Here is a 21,086-nt window from a genome sequence, read left to right on the forward strand (position 1 = left end):
TTTTTTAGGGCGGGGATTCATTACCTTGCAACAGGAGATGAGTGGGTAAAACTTGAAAGAAATAGTTAGTCTGTCTAGCTGTCTGTCCTTCTTTAATCTTGAGAATAAAGTTAGATATGTAAAAGTTGAGACCAGATATGGAAAGCTTAGGTGAAGGATGTTCCAATTAACTATATACAAACTTTTGGTTTGGACCAGAAGTCATGTTATTTCAGTTCAAAAATTTTCTCCTGAATGGAATTTGATAGATGACTGGCATGACTTTATTGTTAACAGAAAAAGTATGATGTTCAGGGCAAGTCACTACTAAACTTGAGAATATTGTGACAAAAAATTGCAGCTTGGCATTGTGATGATGTCACAATAAATAATTACTTACTACCCATATATTTTGCAAACTATAAAAACAATTTATTGACTGTATTTATGGATTACAGCTACAACATTTGAAAAAAGATTACTGATTTTATAATTAACCCAATACAATTTTTTCCAATTTGGTTATTACATTGTCATTTGTGTCTGCTTTGATGTTGTTGTTGTAATCAAAATCTAGATTATCATCTGATTCAAACTTATCATCTCTTTCCAAAAGAGATGGTAAGTTTGAATCAAAGTTTACTTAATTACCCTTCAGCTGATAAGCTCTTAACTTACAAACTCAATTGTGACTTTCCCACACTCAATATTCAACAACATTTATAATTTCTGGTATACTGGCACAATGAAGTGGCGTTTTCTTAATCAACACTGGGCGAGTTTTCCATCTTCATTTAGTTAGGACTAACTAAATAAAGATGGAAAACTTGCCCAGTGTTGATTAAGAAAATGCCACTTCATTGTGCCAGTATACCAAATATAAATAACAACATGGTTTCGATTGTACCAAAACATTTATAATTTCATTTCAGAAATGTTTCATAAACCTTGGAATGTGCACTTTCAAATTGTCTGGAGTTGGAATATTTCTATTCCAACTCCAGACAATTTGATGAGATAGAATTTTAACTAGGACATTGTGTGACTTTGTTGTGTCATGAACGGAGCCAGAAAAAAGAAGCAATCCCTAAATCTGTTAGGCATAGAGAAGGTAATCCTTGTACCTGACAAATGTGGACAGACAAACTTTGCATTTGTGACCACAAAAGAAGCTATCCTTGTATCTGCCAGCCATGAGAGATATGATCTTTGCACTGGCCAGTTATGGAGAAGTAATCAAAGAACAAAACAATTGCCATTCATTACTTTGTTCCAGTGTTTTGTCTGTGTTTTGTGTCTATTTTCGTTAGGCACACGAAATGCTGTTTTTATTTTTGATTCTCAGGTCTAAGTTCTGTTAGTGCATTCAGTTGCATGCAGTTGCATCAGAGAGCTTGGGCATTAGCAAGGTTCAGGCCGAAGTTTTAAATGCAAAAACGTGTACGTCAGACGTTCAGTGTCGCTTTCCTGTAAGCCTAGAAGTTTGACAATGGTGTTTGTAATGTCGAGCATGATTCCACTGACTTTCCAAATGCTATTGTCAAACTTTTAGGCTTACAGGAAAGTGGCGTTCAATGTCCAACATACACATTTTAGCATTTAAAACTTCGGCCTCAACCTCTCTATTGTCACTTTAATACCTCTGTATATCAAAGGAAGTTGTGGACTCCTATTTTTTTGCATTTAAATGGATCCACGGTACATTTTTGAATTTCTTGTCACAGTTAATGGAAAATTGCAAAGTTTTATCAAAATTAGCCCATTAAATTTTCAGAACAAATTCAATTCTATAAGCTCATAGAAGGCATGCTAGTCACAGTCATTGCACAAAAACACATGACAAAGTAATGTCTTGTGTTTTTGTGCAATGACTGTGTATCTTGAAAATGAAGTCATGAACCCCCAGTTTTTATTACATTTTTGAATTCCTTGTTGCAATTAATGAAAATGGCAAATTTTAATCAAAATTGATCAAACAGATTTGGAGAATGAACACAATTCTGTAAGCTGCATAGAAGAGACTTTGCTAATGCTTCACCTCAATTAAATTTCATACTTATTGTTCTAAACTATATTATTACATACAGTGCAGTACACCAACATTTTTCCCATGCTTTATAACCTGGAGTTTACTTTTAACAGCACTGTTATTCTCCAATGTTTATTTGAATCCTGAGATTTAATCAAGAAAATACAGTATGCTTATTAAAATACATTAAAAATGCTTGATTTTAGTAATTATGATGTTATATTTTCTAGGGTTCATTAATAGCAAATATGCTGATGGGTTTTTTGATTTTAAACAAAAGGTAACATTATGTATGCATTTATAATAAAATATAAACTATGAACTGCTTTAAATATATTTTATTATATTCTTAATTAAAACTGTTAATTTGTTGTTGATAAATTTTAGAATGATTAAATATTTATTTCATTATACAAACAGCATAATATTTAAATTCTTGTAATTTTTTTTATATTTAGTCTTCAATATTGTATTTTTTAAACTTATTATAAAATTGAAAATTGATTTTTAAAATATAGTAAAATATTTAAGTTCCACTTTAAAGTGCTTTTTAAAAATAAATGTTAAAACTTCTTAAAATATTTGTTACAAAAATATTTTGCAAAAAGTTCAGGTATTTTAGATGTGATGGTAATGCGTTTTGATGTAGAAGATGAGCTTTATCAAAGTAAACCTCTACATCTGCATCTGATGCGTAGGTACCAAGGCTGTACCACCTGCTGTTTTAAACACTATACATTATATATATGCATGTTGGTGTACATTATGGATACATATTAATGCTGGTGGTTTTTCAAAGTAGAAAGAAATATAATTAATAAATATTGATTATTATTATATCATCATTAGTGTTATACAGGCAAATATTATTTAACAAATAACTTTAGTTCCAGAAAATTGATTGTAAACACTTTTACTGCTGGCATTGAAACAAAAATTTACACCAAATATGCTGATTTATTATTATTATTTTTTTATATAGTATGTTACTTTTATGCACAGATTACGAATAAAAATAATTTTTATTTTGAGCAATATTTATGGAATATATGTGATGATGCAAAAGTGAATCACTTGCAACTATTATATGACAAAATGATGAAAAACTATTACAATTAAATGTCCTGGGAAAGTATAAAACCAAGCAATAAAATATAATCTCTACAATGTTTCTTACACTTCCAAGTAGAAATAAATGACATTAAAAAATAATGTCTGTGCAATTTGTCAAAAACTTCCAGGGTCTGAATGATTTGAAATTTCATCATTAGCTTATGTGGTATGTCACATAATGCAAAATCATGTCAATAAACAGTGAAAATGTTAATGTTGTAAATAATTAGCTTGATTTCAGAATTGTAAAAAAGTTTATTAATTTTTTGTAAATTAACACTTGTGACCAGAAGATGGCACCTCTTTAGTGCTTTGTCAGGACTGACACCACTGTGTCTTATAGGATAGACACAGAAACCTTAACAGCCACAAATTTGGAATTCACGTGAACAGTCATGTGCATGGGTGACCAGATTCGGGATGGAGGAGAGTTGAGAGACAGCAGGGAAGTGAATCACTCTGATACAAGGTTAACAACTAAAATAACCGATTTATTTTAACTAAAAAGAATACATCTTTATATATCAAATAACAGTTAAGAGAGAGATTTTACAAGAAACCGCGAGTTGGTATAGATACCTTTGATGCCCTTATAATTGTGCGAACTTCCTGCTAGACGAACTTTGGTCGGTCGTCCAGTCGGGATGGAATCCAGAAGTGGTTGGGGAGGTGTTAAATTTTCCATAACCTTGGATGGCGGTCGGAACGATGGAGAACTGGAAGATATAATCCGTATCAGTGGGAAGATTGAAGGTGTTCCTAAAAGAACACACGGTATGAAATTCTTGGTAGCCTGGACGACGATACCTTTTTTTTTTTTTTTTTTGGTGCACTAGGTTGTCGCGCTCGCAGACTTTCGACGAACCCATCCTTGAGTCACTCCTTCTATACCTCCAAATCACATTATCCTTTTTCACCAATCGTGAATTTTTGCTATTAGTTCCCAGTGACACATTTGACAAGTTCCCTGAGAAAGGAAACGTCTCCAGGGAGAGAGATTTGGTCATCCTCCTGTAATAAAATTGAAAAAAAAAAACTTTCGAAAGATGAAAAATGAATTTTCTCCAAATTTTCATCAAGTCCAACTCTCACACATTTGCTTATACAGTCAAACCTGTTTTTATGCGCTCTTTTTATGTGCGATTTTTATTTGTGCGATTTTTTTAATGCGAATTTTTAATTTGTGCGGTATAGTTGGCGACTAGTCTCGTGCGATTCGTCATGTCTTACGTTGACTGATTATAGCTAAATAAACTTATTATAGCATAAATGCACTTATTATAGTAATATTATTGCATGAATATGCGAAAAATGAAATAATTTACTTTTTAAGTCAACAAAACACCACCTGGACAAAAATATGTAAAACAGACGATAGACCAGACGATGCAGTCAAGTGCTGACATCTGTTGTCAATAAATTCTATTTCGTACGGTTTTGAGTTATTTTCTATGTGAGACTTTTTTTATGCGGTCCCCGTTGACCGCATAAAAAAATATTTTTTAAATTGTGTTGCGAAAACTATTTTTTACAGCCATTCGTGAAGTTTCGTGCTATTTTTTTTAATGCGTTTTTTTTAATGCGGTCCCTATCCCCCGCATAAAAACAGGTTTGACTGTACTCATATTTTTATATTTTTAATAATTTTTTAATTTGTATGTGTGTGCATGTGTGTTACTCCATAATTCATAATTAAAATAAAGTATACAAATGTTGAATAAAAATATCATTTGAAGATCTAATTCAAATATAATTGAACTGTAAAAATTTTAAAAATATTTTATTAAATTTTTTTTATTTTAAAATAATTTTAATTGAATATTAAATGAACATTTAGATTCTTTTATTGGACTAATAAGGATTTTTATTGAACTAATTCTCATTTTCCCAATAATTTAAAAAACTAAAAGATAAGCAAAATAGAGTATTATTTAAAAATAAGTAGAATTGAAAAAATTCTACTTGTTTTTAATTTTATATATAATATAACATATATATATATTATATGTATGTATGTATAATTATACATGTATTTAAAATTTTGTCATTAAATTATTTTATTTAATCACTATTACAGTATGAACAATTTCGTTTATAAATAATAAATTATTATTGATTCTCCACAGGTATGAAATGAGCAAGTATATTTCCGTCATCATTATTACAACTGGAATTTCACTCTGTACTGTAGCATCTAGTAGAAATGTTAGTATTAAATGGATTAATAAAATTTTTAGAATAATTCACATAAAAAAAATAAAGATTTAAATTCATATTTTTTTTTATTGAATATTACTTGTACAGGGTGCAGCAGATTAACCTGATGGTTTTTAAATTAGCATAACATGCAAGTTATGCAATTATGCTAAATTAATTTAACATCAACCTACATTTAACCTCAAAGCATTCAACATAGGATTTATAAATAACATTGTTTTGAATATTGTGGTCATGGGATATTATCTGTTGTTGTCTACAATTCTTGCAATCATTCCCTGAAACTTTGCATGACTTTTTGCAACATTTCAGAGGAATTGCTGTCACTTCATCTCTGATGTTCCACTTCAACTCTGCCACAGTCCTTGAATTATTTATTCCCAATATTAGCCATTGTCCCATCTTGTTGAAACTACAGATTCTGGTATTCAACATCACACTGACAAAACTTCAGTTCAACAAAGTCGTGAAGTCTTTGAATGGAGCAAGCTGAATTTACTGTCACAGCACCCTCCTTTCTCTTTGAAGAAATACAGATCAAACATGCTAAGTTGCTACATCACACCAATAAATGTCCTTGACACTGTATAAAGGTTGTATCCATAACTCATGAGGGTTCTTATAAAACAAAATGTATTTTTTTTATTATTTTATGCTAATATCAATTGTTACTAAATGGCTTTGAGTTAAAAAATATACGTATTCAACACTACTATGGTTTCAGTCACAGCTGTATTTAAAAACCAGGTTAATCTGTTGCAGTCTTGTAATATATAGTTTTATTTTCATACATCAAATGAAGTTTTTCAGAGCATTTGACTGTATTTTTCTTAGAATAATTATAAGTCATTGTCTTTTGGCATTACAGAATTTAATAAATTAATAATATAAGTACTTTTGGTAACATATTGTTATTTGCATCAGGCTTACAAAGATTTTAAATTAAGAACACATTTTTAAATGCATTTGAAATTTATGATTTTAATGGTAATCTAATCTTCAACATTTACATCTTATATATAAGTTATAAACATCTAAATCAGAAGTACTTACGCAAAATCTACTAAAAATTAAGACGTCAATGAATTAACACTTAATATTAAATTAAAATATTAATTCTGCTATCCATAACAAGTTTCCACAATGACCAAAATCAAGTAAGGAAATCATACAATGGTTGGTTTTGTAAGCTCAGAGATATTGTTTGTGGGCTGGCAAAAGTACAGGCAAAGAAAAAAGTCTGCTACTGTTCCAAAAAAACAGCAGCTATCTTGGCCCAGGGCTGGTGTGCCAAAAATTGCTGCCTAAGACAACCTAAGTTTGTGCCGCCCTTTTTGCAGTTGCTGGTAAGATGAGGGCAAAGGAAAAGGCAATAACATTTTTTATAGATATGTGGCTGTGGAATAGAATTGAAATAAAGTTTTTTATATTTTATGTGCAATTATTTATTACAGAGAGAAAATGAAAACTATTCTCATATAAATACAAATATGTAATAAATGCAGTTTTAAAGAATATATTAAAAAGTGAAACATTATGTGAATTGACTTCTAATGTAGTCGAAATTTATATTTATTGAAGTTCTGTTCATTCAATAATATAGCTAGTTATGTCAACCTTTTCTGTGCTATTGTTGAACGTAAATAATTTTTAATCTAATTTTGAAAATGATTGTTCTCCACTAACAATAGACACAGGAAGGATTAAAAGAATTCTCAATAATATAAAAACATTTGGAAACTTTCAATTAAATTATTTTTGTCAATGTAATTTGAAACTATTAATGATGAGATTTTCTTTTTTTAAATATTTTTAACAATTAAAAGTTGATGAATAAATTGAATGGCTCCATATCAGAGTTGTTATCAATTGTCAATTCCATATGTAAGTACTGACAATTTTTCTAAAAATAACTTCAGAATCATTATTGGCTAACAGTGGAATATCATATAAAATCTCAAGTAATATATTGTGATTTTGATTCAAGTGATCTGTTAAAAGGAGATTCTACTGCAAAATTAAATTAATCTTTATTACTTAATTTAAAAGATTCTGGAAGAAAAGCAGAAAAACTGGTCATGAGTCACCATGGTTATATCTAAATCAATAGTTCTGGAAGTGAAGATTGGATGGAAGTCTGAATAGTGTAACTGGCAACACATCTGCATGGTGTGTGACAGTTGTGGGTTTGAGTCCCACTCTGGGCTAATTCTGTTCTTCTAGAACCTTCTAAATTAATTAATAAATATTAATTTAATTACAGTTATTAAATTTAATAAAAAATGGCACCTAACACCTACCTCTAGGCAAAATTACTTAGCATTTAAATATTAATAGTAGCAGTTATATAGCCAGATTTAATCCAGAATCGTTTGGCATTTTATAAACAAAACACCATTGGTTGGCTTGTGGCTTGCATTATTGCAATATAACAGTGGTTCTTAACCGGTGGTCCCTGAAAGCACCCGAAGTGGTCCGTGAAGTCATCCTAAAATTATTAAATAAATGACGATGAGTTCTGTCAGTTCAAATTTCAAATACATTTTGCTTATTTAGTGGATTTTTTTTGCACAAACTAAATAAATTGAACCTTCAATTATAACGGTCAGGAAATATGAAATTGGAAGGCACTAGCAATATATTTGCATTTGAAGATAAAATCAGTACGTTTATCGCTAAAATCGACCTATCAATCTGCAAAGTTGAAAAAGAGAATTTTTCTGGGTTTGATACATTGAACCCAATTATTGACAGACAGTGTGCCGAGATGCCCACCAGTGGGCGAGCGGTTCTGTCGCTAAACACTGAGAGTTTGGTCGCGGGTTCCCACTGCGTTCAGACGGGCTGGCCACGTGGAGTTCTCTGGGTTTTCTCCACGTTTGTAAACCTGAATAGCGGCCAGTTTCCTTTAAAAGACCTCCTGGAAGGAAATTCGGAAACTGATCCACAATCCTTTCATAGTCAACATTTCTGAGGTGCCGGATAAAATACAAGAAAAGTTAATTGAAATGTAACACGATAGTAACTGTGAGGATACTTTCGAGACAGGAATTAATCTTGAAGATTTTTGGAGCCATAAAGCTATTGCTTTCTCTAAAATTCGAGAAATTGCTTTGCGGTACCTAACTTTATTTTCAACCACATATTTACGCGAGCAAGGATTCTCGTGCTTTTGATAATTAAAAATAAACATCGAAATCGGTTGGATGCCAGTGCCGACACGCGTTTGGCTTTGAGTAGCATTGAACAAAGAATCCAGCAGTTGGTAAACACTATGCAGTTACAAAAATTGCACTAAAATAATATAATTAATGTAACATTTTCGCAAATAATATAATACTCTTGGTTTCGAATAATTTTGTACGTGTTTAATTTATAGAACAACCTTATAAGAACTTATATTACTGCCAAACAGCTTGTTGTCCATGGCAAGAGAAAAATTTTGATAAATGGTCCCTCATCACTAAAAGGTTAAGAACCACTGCAATATAAAATGAACAGTTATTTTTTGTGACATTGTCACAATGCGGGCTGCAATTTTTAATTAATTTAATTTAAAATTTAGGTTAATGTTACCCTAGGTATACAAAATGGCGGCTCGTCTCTGACTCCAGCATACAGAAGCGAGGAAACAGTGGGGACGCACGTTTTCTAAACCTAACATATTCTAATAATTTAGTTGCTAATAATTATGGTAATTTATTAGAATAGGTTAGGTTTAGAAAATGTGCATCCCCACTGTTTCCTCGCTTCCGTATGCTGGAGTCAGAGACAAGCTGCCATTTTGTATACCTAAGGTAACATTAACCATTTAGGTTAATGTTCTCCATCTCAAATTACTAGTGACTTGTCCCTGTATATCATACTTTTCATGATAACAGCATAGTTGTGCTGGTCATTTATTTAACTCCTTTCAGGGAAAAATTTTTTAATTGAAATATTGTGACTTGCAGTGAACTTCCAGTTTTTACTAGAAGTTCATATATAGTTAATCGGGGTCTCTTGCCCCTATGTTTTCCATATCTGGTCTTAACTTTCATCTATCTTAACTCTGTTTTCTAGATTAAGGAAGAACAGACAGGCAGACATGCTGGCAGACAGATGGGAATTTATGTCTACAATTTTTTCAGATTGTAGCCCAATGAGACCACAAGTATTGCTAACAATTGTTTTTTAAATATGGGAAAGTGTTTAAATTTATTTTTGTATACTAGTACATTTATCAATTAACAGGACTTATTATACTGGAAAATTATGGATGCAGATATTTAGTCTTACAGATCAGAAATAATATTTGAATGGGAAAGTGTTTTTGTCATTAACTTCTAAAATGTGTAAAAATGACAGTATGTTATACAATACTGTAATGCTTTGAGTTATTTTTATTTAGTGAAAATAATTGTTATCAGGACACTGCTGCTGCTTTCCATAACAGGTTTCCACAGTTAAAAAATTAGTTTCTTCTGTCTCTAAATTATGTAATCTGGTCTGCAGTTGACAACTTTTCTGATTTTAGTCTTGTTGCTGGTCGTCAGAGTTTGAAATTGCTCTGAATTAAATTGGTAGAGTTTGGACTTGATGTATTATTTCAATTCCATTTCATTTTTGCCAGACCAGCAAATTTTGTACATCTGTTTCAGCTGGTATCAAAATTATTCAATTGAACACAGCTGAGGAACACTTGCAACATTGTTTTCTATGCTGATGTAACAGACTCCATATTCCTCTAGCACAAAATTTGTATCTTTCATAATGTTCAAGGTCTTGCCAGAAGGCACACAAGTGTCTGAATGGTGTTTCCTTAGGGATGGGATCAGCCTCCTCTTAGTACATTCCTTTATGTACACTTCTTTGTTGATGCAGAGGTGAGAGGGTACTAAGAATGCTTGAGAATTTTTTTCTGGACTGATTGTTATGCAAACCAACACTCAGGAAATTTTGCATGGCATTTAAATTTTAGCTGTGGATCAACCTCAACCTCATTCTTACAATAGTATGTGTTGTTCCCAGTGTTGTCACTTCCATACTCATAACAAAGTTTCACTCCATTCAAGGTTTGAAGTCAATCTGTGCATTTTTCATAGCAAAGTCCTCTGCAGTTTTTTTTATTTTTTACCTTACTTTTACTTCCAAGGACGACATTTTGGTTGACTAGTATACATTTAAAATATTGATGAGATATTTTGAATTTTCTTCAAAATTTTCTCAGTGACTGTCCAACTTTTCTGACAATGTTTCTTTCCAATAATTCTCTTCTGCTATCTGTCATTTTATTTCTCTTTTTCTACTTTCTGGACATTAACAACAGTCTACCACTTTTCATCTTTTCTATGATGCTGTGAACTGTCTTTCTTGCCATCCTCATATCTACAAAATGTTTAACTGTATAGCTTCTCTCACTTTCCTCATGTTGTTTGTAAAATTTTCCAACTACAATCTTTCTTTCCTCTTCATTAAGTTGCTCCATTTTGTTTATTTTTGGAATATTGTTGCCATGACAACATGAATTTAAATCTATGGAGTCTGAGCAACAATCTATGCTGGCATGTTCTCAAATTTAAATTTAAAAATGTTCTAAATATGCCTACAAAAATTATGCATATTTTTAGTTTACATACCTATATTAGATATCTTTCTTGGAATTACAGTACTCTCTCCCATATCTGAACTAATGTGGGTATGAGTGATCTGGATATTAGGAAAATCCAGGTAAGGGAATATGATAATTTTTAAATAAGACTAACATATGTGCCTACTGTATGCATAAAAAAATGTTTGTTTTAACTTTGATGCGTATTTTTGACAGTTACAATTAATTTTGAAAGTATTGTGTTAAAGTTGATTGCTTTGTTGTTCTTGATTTGCTGACAAACTGCTACACACACCAATGCATCATCATTATTGTCAGCAGTGGCTGATGCATTGTATCCTTCTATAAACTTCAGTGCAACCTTAATAAAAAAAAAAAAATAAAAATACAGTAGAGCATCGATTATCCGAATCAATTGGGGACTGGGGTTGTTCAGAAGATCGATTTTTCGGATAACCGATTACGTACAAAAAATATATTAAATTAGGACAAGGACAAGCCAGGGTTGAATGAATTTCAATGTGGGAACATGAATTTCATTCAAATCCTGGCTTGTCCTTAAGTATCCTCTCGTGGTTACACTAGTACTGCCAGCTAAAACACACACACCAACAAAAATAATATTGGAGTAGCCCAAGACATAGCCAAAGTGCCACAGCACTAGTGGAAATTTAAATTTGCCGACTGGAAAGCTTTCGGTTAATTGACGTTTTAGTTGATCGACATTTGGATAATCTGTGCTCTACTGCAGGCCTGGCCAACCCAAATTGTTTCGCGGGCCACTTTGATCACGTGTAACATTACAGTGGGCCACAATTTAGGCAAACATGCTTTTAAAAAAGTAAAACAAATACAAAATGAATAAGATTTTATTGTTATACCAAGAGTTCGTACTCGTACTTGACACATGCAAATTTTCATTTATTTGTTTTGGTATACACATAATGGGAAACAAAAGTTGTAATAAATATATAATATTGCTTAGTGGGCCACACAATTTAATGTGACGGGCCGCGGGTTGGCCAGGCCTGCTCTACTGTATATACATATTGCAGCATGGAAAAGTAAGATTTGGAGTAATGTACAATATTTTTGAAAAGTTTTGATTGCCTTTGATCAGTCGGGATAAGGGAGAGTCTGGATATGAGAGGGCTGAATGTGGGAGAGTACTATAGTATGTAAACCTACATATTTTAAATACCATATAATTAGAAAAAAATAATTGTAAAACATAAATTAAAATTTCTTGTCTTCATTATTTTATTGTTATATAGAGAAAAGTACATTCAAATTCTACAACAGAAACAGAAATTTGGCATTGGTTTTTAGGTAAGAAATACAAAACAATATGTTATTTAAAAATATTAGTTCATAATTTCTTACTTTATTAAACTACTATTCTTCATTTTTTAATTTGTAACCATTGATATATTGCATAATTTTTATGTATATATAATGTATTTTTTGTCATAGAGATATTTACTTAAATTACAAAGTTACAGTATTTTAAATATAATAAGAGTTGAATCTAAGTACCATAAACTGAAATTATGAAAAATATTAAACAAAAGTATGGAATATTTTGATGTTTATTATAATAAAAATTATTATATTAAAAAATATTGGATTTTAACATGCTAAGATGAATAATAATCTTGTAAATAAATTTTATGGCATTATAGTGAAGTATAAAATTGAAGTGAACATGATAATGAGGTGAATGATGGCATCCAGTAGTAAATTAAGTGAGGATAACAAACAGTTAATAATTTCAATGTATCAAGAAAGAAAATTACAAAGGTTAATAGCAAAAACATTAGAATGCTTTCAAGGAATAGTTTTGAATATAATTTCAAACTTTAAAACATTTGGAACTTTGAAAAATCAGCAACAGGATGGAAGACCAAGGTCTACAACCAAGAGAAATGACCATAAATTAATTAAAATTGTTAAGGAAAACAGATTTTTGTCATCAATCAGTATTAATTGAAGATGGAGGAGAGACAGGTTTGGTATTGGTTTTTAGGTAATGTATCAGACATTACAGTAAGGAGGAGGCTAGCAGAATGAGCAATTATTTATTGTGACATAGTCACAATGTTGGGCTGCAATTTTTAATTTATTTAATTTAAAATATATGCTCTTCATCTCAAATTAGTACTGCAGTGTCTTTCCTCTGTACATCATACTTTTCCATTAGCAATGGAGTCATGCTAGTCTCCAATCTATCTAACTCCATTCAGGGGGAAAGTTTTGAATTGAAATAATGTGACTTCTAGTTTGCAATTAAAGTTCATATATAGTTAATCAGGGCTTCATACCCCTAAGATTTCCATATCTGGTCCTGACTTTGATGTATCTAACTCCGTTCTCGAGATTAAGGAAGGACAGATGGATGGATGGATGATAGTGAGAATTTATAGGTCTACAATTTTTTTCAAATTGCAGCCAAAAAAGGTTACCACTCAAGAAAAGTCAAAACAAAGCCCTATATGCCAAAAATACAAAAGAAAAATTGTTTGAAAGGAGCCAAAACTCATAAAGACTGGAGTGTTAATGACTGGCAATAAGTTATATTCAAAAATGAATCAAAAATATTTATTGGCTATGGTAAAGATGGCAGCATGTTTGTAGACAGATCAGATGAAAAATTCCATCCTGATTTAGGAAATTTTGCTGATAAATTTAAACAAAGTGTAATGATGTAGGAACGTATAACCTGTAAAGGCATTGATAAAATGGCAATCCTTGATAGTACATTGAATGCTGATGGTTACTTGGAGTTAATAGAATCTTTGGTCATTAAAACATTAGATCACTTTGTTGTTGAAGGATTTCATCTATCAGGATGACAATGCATCATGTCATTGGGCTAGACAAATTAAGCAATTGGTTTTAAGAACATAACATACAGCATTTAAAATGGCCTGCCAACAGTCCAGATATATCTTCTATTGAAAATGTTTAAAATGTTCTAAAGAAAATTATCTCTAAAAGAGCTACAACAATAGAAGAATTAAAGAAGACAGTCAAAGAATCATGGTCACAGGTTGGTCTAGAACTGTGTAAAAAAACTTGATTCTACAATGCCACAAAGAATTAAGGCTGTAATTGGGGCAAAAGGTGGCCATACAAAATGTAAATCATCATTATTCCATACTTTTGTGTAATGTTTATCATGATCCCATACTTTTGTTCAGGGGTAGTATAACGACAACAATGAAAGTACTTACTTAGGTAAAATTAATGTACTTGATATAGATATGATATCTGTGTTAAAAGAATTTCATTCTTATTTTTGTTAAATTTATTAAGCCTTAATAATAATAATTTTTTTATTGTTAGTATAATTTTTTAAAAATTACACTAATGTTGTTTAGATAAGTTATATACACGATGTCTATAACTAAAGAATACCACTTCATATCACTCTGGAAACAAAACTGTTAGAGATACTGTAGATTGTTAAAATTTTGCAAGCACTTTTATCTCAACACAGGAAAACTGTGGACAGAGTTTTAAAATAGTTACACTTTTTGCTGTTAGAGGTCTATAATGGCACCACTGTTGCATCATTATCATATAATAGCAATATAAAGATATACTGCAACTTTTGTCATTCATAAACCACAGCAGAATGGATGTTTGAATAACATCACATTTACGCAACATCTCACACTGCAGTTATTGTGAGAGAGATACTGTCTAACATGTTTAGTGTTGAAAGGGTGATTAGTCAGTCTTTTCCAATGCAATGGCCTGCTTGTTCATCCAATCTCACACCTTGTGATATCTGGTTATGAAGCTATTTGAACAGTAGGGTTTATTACAGATTGAATTGTTGATTTATCATAACTAGAGGTGAATTGAAAAGGAAGTGAGTCTCTTCAGTTCTGACATGTTACACTTGGCTGTTGTTAATGTAATAACTTGATTCCAATATGTGACTGAGAGTGACAGAAAACATATTGAACAATTTCTTTGGTGCTCTGCAACAGTGGTGCCATTACGCACTTGTAGCAGTGAAAATTGTAACTATTTTTGAAACTGTCTATAGTTTTTCTGTGTTGTGATAAAAGTGCCTACAAATTTTTATTGATCTATCTCTAGCAGTTTTGTCTATAGAATGGTCTAAAGTGGTATACTTTAATTAAAGACATCTTGTATTTACATATTATAATAGTATACCCTCCAAATAACGGACACCATTGAGACTGAGAAGTTCGTTATTTAGAGGTGTCTACTATTGGGAAGTATTGTACATGCTGGTGGCCATACTGTATTTTAACATGGTCATCATATACAATGGATTATGAAGACATCAAATTTGTGTTAGGAATGTGAAAATACCAGAAAGTATATGTAGCACATATAATTAAAATATAGGCTATATACAGTATATTATTTATTGTTTCAGCTGTAAAAATCTCATTTTAATTGAATTCTAAATAGAAAACAGATTGAACAGGATACTTTGATAAATGGAACATAAAAATTATGACAAAAAGTAAACATTGATTAGTTATTAATTCATCAAAACAACCTGGACAGAAGTAATGAAAAAGAAAAATGAAACTCTTATAACAAACAGAAGGGTGGACAAAGATCAGTTTAGGCGATGAGAGTTTGAATGTTGAGTTATGAAGGCAATTTGCTAGCCACTTCAAGGGGCAAGAAATGTATTTGGTATTTTTGCATTTATAATGTCTTTTATGATCTAAGCAAGTAATAAAAATCAATATAGTGATTTGTCTGCTTTACAGTTATTGAGTAGGTGTAATTTCTCAAACATTTTTGCTTTTTTTTTCCAATAACTGATTTATTAAAAATTACACTTTACTGTTATCTGGAACCTATAACCAGTTCGTAACATGTATACACGATACAGATATAGTGCGGTTGACAAACGTTTTCAAGCTATCACTTCGCTCTTTTTCAGGTCAACTGGTTTCCCAAATGGAGTGTACTGTACATTGCTTGGTGGGGTCAGGTGTCTTTCCGGTGAATTGTGTCCTCCCCTGCCATGCGCGGTTATGTGCTGGATGGGGGGTTGTAGGGGTTCGGCATCCAAAAGGGATTGCCATGCCTGCGATAAGGTCATCTCCTCCTCCTGGTTAACACAGGTGGCTGCTCGGCCGGTGTTGTAGATGGCCGTGGCCTCCAGCCACCTGAGATGCTCCTGGTGGGGTGTGTTGATTATAATAGTAGCCTTTTTGAACTGCGCCTCTATCCTGGGATCCGACGCGTACATGGCTAGGGCTGTGGTAAGCCTCCCATGTCTGACATCAGCTTGGTGCTCGCGTAAACGGATATTTAACGAACGTCTGGTCGAACCGATGTACCATAAATCCTCATTCCGTATGTGGTCTCTGATTGGGATAGAATAGACCCCGGGGAGTCTGGTACGATCGGGGGTCTTTTTCATTGCATAGGATACAAAAAATCATAGGGCATCTTCTGTATGCTATCCGTATCTTGTGTTGGCAGGCTATCTGCCTATGAATAGTCCTAAGGTACGGGTTGAACGTGATGGGGGTCCGTGGAGGGGCGTCTGGCCGTGAGACAGTATTATTACTCGACGGTGGAAGCATCCTTCAGGCGTTCACTTCAAGCTATCACTTTGCTCTTCCTCAGGTCAACTGGTTTCCCTAACAGAGTGTACATTGCTTGGTGGGGTCAGATGTCTATCTGGTGAATTGTGTCCTCCCTGCCATGTGCGGTTGTGTGCTGGATGGGGGGTTGTAGGGGGTTTGGCATCCAAAAGGGATTGCCATGCCTGCGATAAGGTCATCTCCTTCTGGTTGACACAGGTGGCTGCTCGGCCGGTGTTGTAGATGGCCGTGGCCTCCAGCCATCTGATACGCCCTTCTAATCAGAGCATTAAACGCCTTCTCCTACAGAGCGGCCGCCTTTAATGCTCTGATTAGAAGGGTGTTCTCGCACTCCTCGACCAGGCAAGCCTTTGAAACAGAATTAACCGACATCAAACGAATCGCTACCGAGCACGGGTTCCCGACCATGGCTCGCCACCTAATCAAACGCTACCAACGCCTGAAGGATGCTTCCACCATGAGTAATAATACTGTCTCACGGCCAGACGCCCCTCCACGGACCCCTGTCACGTTCAACCCATACCTTAGGACTATTCATAGGCAGATAGCCAGCCAACACGAGATATGGATAGCATACAGAAGATGCCCTATGATTTTTCGTATCCTACGCAATGAAAAAGACCCCCCCGATTGTACCAGACTCCCCGGGGTCTATTCTATCCCAATCAGAGACCACATACGGAATGAGGATTTATGGTACATTGGTTCGACCAGACGTTCGTTAAATATCCGTTTACGCGAGCACCAAGCTGATGTCAGACATGGGAGGCTTACCACGGCCTTAGCCATGTACACGTCAGATCCTGGGATAGAGGCGCAGTTCAAAAAGGCTACTATTATAATCAACACACCCCACCAGGAGCATCTCAGGTGGCTGGAGGCCACGGCCATCTACAACACCGGCCGAGCAGCCACCTGTGTCAACCAGAAGGAGGAGATGACCTTATCACAGGCATGGCAATCTCTTTTGGATGCCGAACCCCTACAACCCCCCATCCAGCACATAACCGCGCATGGCAGGGGAGGACACAATTCACCGGTGTAAAGTACTATTTTTAGTATCTTAGGAAACCGACACTAATTGCGGTTCGGTAAAACTTCCGTTAACCTAACGGGTACTTTACGCGGATTCGAGATTAGTTTGCCAGGCCTGGGCTTTTAAGCGTGCACCGAAAAATTAGTAATAATAACGATAAATATCAAGTGAGCTCAAAAGTTCAAATATACTTAATTAGTAACTAGAATGTACTACGTACAAATGTCAATAATCCAAACAAAATTTATTAACGAAAATCAACAAGTCAACCCAACAATAAACTCAGCTACTTAGATTAACTTAATATTAATTCCCCTTTGAAAATTCGACAAATCAAATACTTAGAAACTATGAACAAAATCTCTTACTAATTAAACGTCTATCCGTCACCTCACTATACGAAGAACCTATTTCCTCAATCCTTTCGATATCATCAAATTGTCAATCGAACTCCTCTTTAACACCTTGGATCGTCCAATTATCAATCTGGACTTCTATCAGAAAATACTTCGCTTTCGAATTCACCTCACTCTCAAAGTCGCCTCGATTTGGAAATCACCTCTCTCTCCTTCGGTTAATGTACGGGTTTTATACTGTGAGGTGACGTCACACTTGAGCTGAGTTACTCCCCTTATTTACATACTTAGTTGCTAACATTAATTTTCTTTTCTGGCAGCTTTAAGTTTCCGACAAAGCTTATAAACCGTTTACAAAGTATTTATCATAATTTTCTGGGATGTTAAGACGGTTTATCAAGTATTTCTTTACTAGTGAGTGTGGGGACTCCCCCCTCCATTTTTTTTCTGCGGATCGTTTACTTCCGCCGGGCAGCGCAAGTGCGCAAGATTTTCCTACGGCGCTTATTTTTTCCGTGAGTTGTTTTATCTTCATTTTTCATTACTAACAAGAGAGTGGTGGGGAACCTTTGTCCTAAATAAACATAAGCCCCAAACAAAAGATAATAAAACGGAAATAATAATAAAATAAAAATAATGCTCGGACTCAGTTCCTTACACCGGAAAGACACCTGACCCCACCAAGCAATGTACACTCCATTCGGGAAACCAGTTGACCTGAGGAAGAGCGAAGTGATAGCTTGAAAACGTTTGTCAACTGCATTATATCTGTATGGTGTATACGTGTTATGCACCGGTATAGGTTCTAGATAGCAGTAATTTCACCCCGGTGCTGCAATCAGAAGAAGTTTTTGTCTAATTACACTTTAGCCACCACAAAGCTGTTAAGATCATAAATTACATCATAAATATGTGAAAACCAAATGTCTTCCTACTGTTTAAAGTGGCTGTCAAATCGCCTTTGTAACATGGTCTTTGAACTTTCATAAATAAATGCTGTTGTCGTAACCTTAAAACTGTTTCTTTCTCATTACTACTGTACTAGCTACAGTTCTTGTTGAATGAATGAATAACTTTGCAAAAGTTTATGGTTTCTTGGTATCGTAATCTTGATTCCAATGATAACACAGAAGTTTAATAACAATAATATGTATGGCGATAAATGGTGATTGACAACTTAACTGGATTAGTCTTCTCTAACAGATAAAGAATATTGTTTGGCTTTTTACAACCTGTCCTCTTATTTTAAGCTAGACTTGGTCCTATGGTCAAAATTTGTCATCTGAAAGAATATTTGAACTGATTCTTTGTTTTCTTTTTAAAATATTTCATACGTAATTAATTCTTTCAGAATATTGAAGACAGGACTTTGTGTTTTTGTAAAGTAGGTTATGGACAACAGTGTCCATTATTTAGAGTGTCTGCTATGTAGAGGTAAATATTATAGATGTCCTATTTGAAGGGATTATAAAAATGTCTGTTGTAGAGTTGTTCGCTATTCGGGAGTGTCCATTAATGGAGGTTTTACTGTATATAGTCATTTTTCTTTGGTAACTTGATATATCTTCATGTATTTTTTTTTATCACTTCATATTCTTATGAACAATATTTTTCTAATTATTTTGTATGTTTTATTTATATTTTGATTTTTTTAATTTTAGGATTATCACTACTAACATCTTCTATATTGTTGGCTGCAACAATGGGAATATATCAAGAAGCATTAAGTACAAAGTATGGAAAGCATCCAAAAGAAACCCTTTTTTATTGCGTAAGATATTACTGTATTTCTTAATATTCTAAGTATTTTTAATAATGCTGAACAACAAAGAGCACAAACAACAACAAATTTGTGCTGTTTTTTTTTTTTTACATCCATTAATAAAAATATACTATAGGGTGATCCAGAGTCAGTTAACCAATGTACATTTTACGATTATTTTGATAAAATATGCTTAACAGATATATTTTAAGATTGGCTTTTTAGCTTTCCTGTGTATGAAAACACATGATTTTTAAAAGTGAAAAATTGTTTAATATCAGGTCAGTCCATAAGTTCATGCATATTTTTATCTACAAAAAAAGCAGCAAAAAATTTTAATTAAATTTTATTTCAATCTATAATGTATTCACCATTATTTTGTACAATTTCTTGCCATCTTGATGGTAGCTTTTTAATCCCGTCTTCGTAAAATGATTTCGGTTTTGAATCAAAATATTCAGAAATAGCCTTTTTTACATTGTTCTCATCCTCAAAAGTTTTCCCTTTTAAAAAATTCTGCAAACTGCGAAAAAGATGATAATCACTGGGAGCAATATCTGGCGAATATGGTGGATGAGGTAAAATTTCCCAGTTGTAGCTTTCAAGTTTCTGTACAGTTATTTTTGCAGCGTGTGGTCTGGCATTGTTCTGCTGCAAGAGAACCTGCTTTCTGTTCACTAACAACGGTCGATTTTTTTACAATTTTTCATTTAAACGCTCTAATTGCTCACAATACATTTGAGCTGTAATTGTTTGATTATGTTCTAACAGCTCAAAGTGAATTACACCTGACATATCCCACCAAACAGACAAAAGAATTTTTTTTAGGATGCAACTCACCTTTTGCAGTCGGTTTTGGCTGCTTGTCGCGATCCATCCATTGTCTTTTTCTCGTCACATTATTATAGAGGATCCATTTTTCGTCTCCGGTAACCAGCTTACCAAGAAAAGGTTCTAAAGCAATACGGGATAAAAGAGACATGCAAATGTTTACACGTTGTTGTCAGTTAGCTATTGACAGTTCATGTGGTATCCATTTTTCTATTGGGTTGGCAACTAAGTGATTGCAGATTTTGTCAATATGTGGCCTTAGCACATTTTTTGCTTTGTCGTCATGTTCAAAGCGCCTAACCTATATTGTTTTCATGTTGTTTGGACTTCCACCTTTTAATTTAGTAAAAAATTGTATCAATTAGTTATTTAGTTATGTTTTTATCCCAATTTAAAAATGGAAGAACAAGACTTGCATTTCAGACATATTTTATTGTATTATTTCCGAAAAGCCAAGAACGCATCACAAGCACACAAGAAGTTATGTGCCATATATGGGGATGAAGCCTTGAAAGAAAGGCAGTGTCAAAATTGGTTTGCCAAATTTCGTTCTGGTGATTT

The 21,086-nt window shown here is 33.2% G+C and overlaps 1 protein-coding gene across 1 annotated transcript in view; it reads left to right on the forward strand.

Moving 5' to 3' along the window:
• The window catches only part of LOC136977909 (UDP-xylose and UDP-N-acetylglucosamine transporter-like), a 38,763-nt gene that overhangs the window by 12,858 nt on the left and 4,819 nt on the right, over positions 1-21,086 (forward strand). Inside the window, exons 4-7 of the mRNA XM_067273503.1 lie at positions 2,239-2,288; positions 5,248-5,326; positions 12,203-12,257; positions 19,594-19,703. Of these exons, the coding sequence (XP_067129604.1) occupies positions 2,239-2,288; positions 5,248-5,326; positions 12,203-12,257; positions 19,594-19,703 (294 nt within the window). The remainder of the gene's footprint in view (positions 1-2,238; positions 2,289-5,247; positions 5,327-12,202; positions 12,258-19,593; positions 19,704-21,086) is intronic.

The sequence above is a fragment of the Centruroides vittatus genome, unplaced genomic scaffold (assembly GCF_030686945.1).
Source record: "Centruroides vittatus isolate TY-2023 unplaced genomic scaffold, ASM3068694v2 contig_482, whole genome shotgun sequence".
Taxonomy (NCBI): Eukaryota; Metazoa; Arthropoda; class Arachnida; order Scorpiones; family Buthidae; genus Centruroides; species Centruroides vittatus.